General features: G+C 43.3%; 1 protein-coding gene across 2 annotated transcripts in view; it reads right to left on the bottom strand.

Annotated features, from left to right (window-relative positions):
• Positions 1 to 5,282: 5,282 nt before the first annotated feature.
• LOC112266316 (sushi domain-containing protein 2) overlaps positions 5,283 to 6,334 on the bottom strand; it is a 37,093-nt gene continuing 36,041 nt past the window's right edge. For both annotated transcript variants that reach the window (XM_024443703.2, XM_042331335.1), the window contains one exon: positions 5,283 to 5,998. In XM_024443703.2, coding sequence (XP_024299471.1) covers positions 5,950 to 5,998 — 49 coding nt within the window. In that variant the 3' untranslated portion in view covers positions 5,283 to 5,949. The remainder of the gene's footprint in view (positions 5,999 to 6,334) is intronic.

Raw genomic sequence — 6,334 nt, 5'->3', positions numbered from 1 at the left:
CTACTGTAACCTACTGTATAGCTTACTGGAACCTACTGTATAGGCTACTGGAACCTACTGTATAGGCTACTGGAACCTACTGTATAGGCTACTGTAACCTACTGTATAGGCTACTGTAACCTACTGTATAGCTTACTGCAACCTACTGTATAGCTTACTGTAACCTACTGTATAGGCTACTGTAACCTACTGTATAGGCTACTGGCACCTACTGTATAGCTTACTGTAACCTACTGTATAGGCTACTGGCACCTACTGTATAGCTTACTGTAACCTACTGTATAGGCTACTGTAATGTACTGTAGCCTACTGTAACCTACTATATAACCTACTGGAACGTACTGTAGCCTACTGGAACATACTGGAACCTACTGTATAGCCTACTGTAACATACTGTAGCCTACTGTAACCTATGGTTTAGCCTACTGTAACCTACGTTGACCTATGGTTTAGCCTACTGTAACCTACTGTATAGCCAGTGGTGTAAAGTACTTTAAAGTACTAATTAGGGAGTTTCTGTACTTTACTATTAATATTTTTTAGACAACTTTTACTTAACTACATTCCTAAAGAAAATGATGTACTTTTTACTCCATACATTTTCCGACACCCAAAAGTACTTGTTACATTTTTAATGCTTAGCAGGACAGAACATGGTCCAATTCACACACTTATCAAGAGGACATCCCTGGTCGTCTCAACTGCCTCTGATCTGGCGGACTCACTAACCACAAATGCTTGGTTTGTAAATGATGTCTGAGTGTTGGAGTATGCCCCTGGCTATCTTTTACACAAGTAGTATTTTACTGGGTGACTTTCACTTTTACTTGAGTCATTTTCTATGAAGGTTTCTTTACTTTTACTCAAGTATGACAATTGGGTACTTTTTCCAACACTGTGTATAGCCTACTGGAAATGACTATATAGCCTACTGTAACTTACTGCATCTTACTGTAACCTACTGTATAGTCTAACGTAACCTACTGTTTCCATGAGTCAAATCATCAAGAGAAGCCAGAACAATGTGCACCTGCAAAGCTGCAACACCCAGACTTGAAACAAAACGCTCACTAAAAACAGAAGCTTTGGCCAAAACCACTACACAGGGCCTTTTCCCTAAGCCCTGCGTTTAAAGGAGGATAAAACAGAGGATTTAAAGCAGGGGAAAACTCCCAGTGAGAGAAACAGGCTTGGACAGAGCAGAAAGCATGTATTTACGTTTGAATTTGATTTGGCTAATTAAGAGGAGTGGGATATAAGACATGCGTAAATACTCTGCTTCAGAAATGAACAGGCCTCCCGCTGAGATGAAACACACACGCACGCACACACGCACAACTTAATCAGCATGTGACTCTCTGAACAGTACAGGCCTTAGCGATCTGCTCCATTGCCTTCCTTGTAACCAGCGATTGACACATGAAAGCAGTGAAATTTCACAGTCAACTAATCTCAGTTATACATGTATATAGACCTCCAATGTAGGAGACTTGTAGAGCTGATCTAGTACACACTAGGCGTGTTCTTTTAACGTTGTTGTTGGTGTCTTAGGAGCTGTAGGTGTGTGTGTGTCTGTGTGGACAGGAGTGTACTGTACCTGAGGGTGTTCTTTTAACGTTGTTGTTGGTGTCTTAGGAGCTGTAGGTGTGTGTGTGTCTGTGTGGACAGGAGTGTACTGTACCTGAGGGTGTTGTGTTTTGTTGTTGGTGTCAAGGCAGGAGCTGTGTGTCTACATCACTCTCTGTCTATTTCTAGGACATGAGCTGTGTGTGTCTATGTCACTCTCTGTCTATTTCTGGGGTGTTTTTTGCAAAAAGACATTCAGACAGCACCTGTATTTAGGATTTTACTAACCTGTAGTACCCATTTCCCAACAACCAGCCTCTGTCTACAGGGTCTCTCTACAGTAGCCTGTAGTACCCATTCCCCAACAACCAGCCTCTGTCTACAGGGTCTCTCTACAGTAGCCTGTAGTATGGCCTGTAGTACCCATTCCCCAACAACCAGCCTCTGTCTACAGGGTCTCTCTACAGTAGCCTGTAGTACCCATTCCCCAACAACCAGCCTCTGTCTACAGGGTCTATGTGGTTCCTCTGGTCCTGGTAATGGATCACAGCTGGTAGCCATGAACCAACCACAGATCGCCGGGCTGCACACCGCACAACATCAAAGAACTATAGTCCACCAGGGACAGGCTATTTCAATTAGCCTCCCCCTAGCACATACACACACGAATGCAAACACACACACATACCCCGCTCCATCGCCGGCAGTACCCACACACACCCCTTGACTTGTCAGAGCAGAAACTAGACCATAAAGTCAAAGGAATGGTCTGTAAATCTCTGAGATATCTGGGGAAGGGTATAAAACAATGTCTAGAGTGTTGAAAGTTTCCAACAGCACAGTGGTCTCCATCATCGGGCCATTTGAAAAATATGGAACTACCTGGCCGTCTGACCAAACTGAGCAACTAGGCAAGAAGGACCTTGGTCAGGGAGGTGACCAAGAATCAGAAAAGACCACTCTGACAGAACTACAGAGTTCCTTGGCTGAGACGGGAGAACCTGCCAGAAGGACCTCAGTCTCTGGAGCCAATCTGGGCTTCATGAGAGAGTGAAAGAGAAAGCCACTCCTGAGAAAATGCATGTGAAAGACTGATTGAAGTCTTTGGCCTGAATGCAAATCACTATGTCTGCTGGTGGCAGCATCATGCTATGGGGATTATTTTCACCGGCAGGGACTGGGAGACTGGTAAGGATAGAGGGAACAATGAATGGAGCCAAATACAGGCACATCCTTGATGAGAACCTGCTTCAGAGTGCAAGAAACAGACAGGGGTGAATATTTGGGACCTTAAGCATACATTTAAATCAATGCTGGAATGGCTTCAGAACAAGAATGTGAACGTCCTAGAGTGGCTAGGCCAAAGCACAGACTTGAACCCAAAGCACAGACTTGAACCCAAAGCACAGACTTGAACCCCTTGAAAATATGTGGAAAGACTTGAAGATTGCTGTTCACCACCACTCCCCCATTTAACTTAAAACAGCTTGAGAAAATCTGCAAGTTAGAATGGGAGAAAATCCCCAAATCCAGATGTACAAATCTGATACTGACAAACCCAAGATGACTCAAATCTGATACTGACATACTCAAGACGACTCAAATCTGATACTGACATACCCAAGACGACTCAAATCTGATACTGACATTCCCAAGACAACTCAAATCTGATACTGACATTCCCAAGACGACTCAAATCTGATACTGACATACCCAAGACGACTCAAATCTGATACTGACATACCCAAGATGACTCAAATCTGATACTGACATACCCAAGACGACTCAAATCTGATACTGACATACCCAAGACGACTCAAATCTGATAAAGACGACTCCAAGCTCAAATCGCTGTCAAAGGTGTTTCTACAAATTATTGACACAGGGGTGTGAATACTTATGTAAGTGAGATATTTCTGTATTTCATTTTCAATAAATTTGCAAAAACTTCTAAAAGGATATTTTCACTTTGTCAATATGGGGTATTGTGTATAGATGGGTGAGAACAAAACAATATTTAATTCATTTTGAATTCAGGTTGTAACACAACAAAATGTGGAATAAATCAAGGGGTATGAATACTTTCTGGAGGTACTGCATCTTATGATGAGATCATTGGTGTTGGACGGAAGGGGTCCCTCTGTTTCCTCGTACCCTGCCAGAGTGTGTTTTGGAGAAGGAGAGGTTACTTGGGTTCAAAATCACGAAGGGCACACAGTCAGGTGGGGTTTTTGTGTTGGGCAGCAAAGTGACAGAGACACTAAACTGTAGCACAGTGACAGAGACACTAACCTGTAGCAGTGTCAGACACACTAACCTGTAGCACAGTGACATAGAGATACTAACCTGTAGGACAGTGACATAGAGACACTAACCTGTAGCACAGTGACATAGACACACACTAACCTGTAGCACAGTGACATAGACACACTAACCTGTAGCACAGTGACATAGACACACTAACCTGTAGCACAGTGACATAGACACACTAACCTGTAGCACAGTGACATAGACACACTAACCTGTAGCACAGTGACATAGACACACTAACCTGTAGCACAGTGACATAGACACACTAACCTGTAGCACAGTGACATAGACACACTAACCTGTAGCAGTGTCAGACACACTAACCTGTAGCAGTGTCAGACACACTAACCTGTAGCACAGTGACATAGACACACTAACCTGTAGCACAGTGACATAGAGACACTAACCTGTAGCACAGTGACATAGAGACACTAACCTGTAGCACAGTGACATAGAGACACTAACCTGTAACACAGTGACATAGAGACACTAACCTGTAGCACAGTGACATAGACACACTAACCTGTAGCACAGTGACATAGAGACACTAACCTGTAGCACAGTGACATAGAGACACTAACCTGTAGCACAGTGACATAGACACACTAACCTGTAGCACAGTGACAGACACACTAACCTGTAGCACAGTGACATAGACACACTAACCTGTAGCACAGTGACATAGACACACTAACCTGTAGCACAGTGACATAGAGACACTAACCTGTAGCAGTGTCAGACACACTAACCTGACAGTGTCAGACACACTAACCTGTAGCACAGTGACATAGACACACTAACCTGTAGACAGTGACAGACACACTAACCCACAGTGAGACACTAACCTGTGTGACAGACACACTAACCTGTAGCACAGTGACATAGAGACACTAACCTGTAACACAGTGACATGACACACTAACCTGTAGCACAGTGACATAGACACACTAACCTGTAGCACAGTGAGACACTAACCTGTAGCACAGTGACATAGACACACTAACCTGTAACACAGTGACATAGACACACTAACCTGTAACACAGTGACATAGACACACTAACCTGTAACACAGTGACATAGACACACTAACCTGTAGCACAGTGACATAGACACTAACCTGTAACAGTGACATAGACACACTAACCTGTAGCACAGTGAGACACTAACCTGTAGCACAGTGACATAGACACACTAACCTGTAGCACAGTGACATAGACACACTAACCTGTAACACAGTGACATAGACACACTAACCTGTAGCACAGTGACATAGACACACTAACCTGTAGCACAGTGACCATTAGCTGGATGCAACAGAACACAAATAGCCATTATTTCTGTAATAATGAATTGCCACAGCTATAGACGTTTCCAAAAGAACAGAAGAAAAACAAATTCACAGCCATACTTTCACAAGTGTATTTATTTTCCTTCATTGAATTCCAATCAAATATTATTGTGCCAGAGTATCTATTCATTATTCAATATTTGTACTTCATTTGAAGATTAAAAAAAAAAGCATGAGCTTTGCCATTGTGCAATTGGCAGCCATTTGGTGGCATGTTCTTCCGAATGACTTTTGCTCAACCATTGAATGGAATGAACAAAGGCAGTGAGCCCACACACACACACATGAGCTATATAACTGGTCAAAGTCATTCAACCTTTTAAAACGATCAGGAGATTGACTCTAAACACCTAAGAGAGTGTACATCTGGGACCATTCTAAGTTAACAGGAACATGGAGTGACAACCTAGACGGGAACTAAAAGTATTCACATAATATTGTTTCCCAGCATAACATTTAGTCCTAGTCCTAAAATGTCAAGACCGTGAACAAACCAAGCAGGCCTTCTCTGTCAGCCTTCATTTACAGGCCGTTACTTAAAGTCATCTACAGTGCAACGTAAACATGTACTACACCATGAAGACAATGCATTATCCCTGGTCTACATGGTGTAGAGAACGTCATTTGCACCTACGTTAGTGCATGTTGAGGCCAGTTTAAGGGCGATGCAATTGTAGGTTCATTTAAAAAATATCATGGACAGGGAGAGTTACACAAGAGGACATCAACTCTGTTCAAATGTCACCTTTCTATCCAGCCTCTCTTGTCTTTCTCTGAAAAAAAACAAAGAATCAGAATCAGAAATCACCTTCACTCTACACAGACCCAGAATTTGTGACAAGGTGCTGCCAGCAATAGATTACAGAAACAGTAATACTGTGTATAACAGGCTACTCAGACACACACATAACCCCACCGACCCATATCCGACCCCCTGGGTGGTTTCTGACCGAGGCCCCTTGTCCTTTGATGTGTCCTGCCATGGCGCAGGTTGGGGAGGACTAGGGCCTGTTGGGGCCTGCAGGGAAAAGATAGATGTGTCTGCAGCAAGGACCTGAGGATGGAGCATGGGCGTGAGGATGGAGCAAGGGGCAGAGGATGGAGCAAGG

The sequence above is a fragment of the Oncorhynchus tshawytscha genome, linkage group LG12 (assembly GCF_018296145.1).
Source record: "Oncorhynchus tshawytscha isolate Ot180627B linkage group LG12, Otsh_v2.0, whole genome shotgun sequence".
In the NCBI taxonomy this organism is placed as follows: Eukaryota; Metazoa; Chordata; class Actinopteri; order Salmoniformes; family Salmonidae; genus Oncorhynchus; species Oncorhynchus tshawytscha.
The sequence above is the reverse complement of the archived record's forward strand: the minus strand, read 5'-3'. Positions and strand labels throughout refer to the sequence as shown.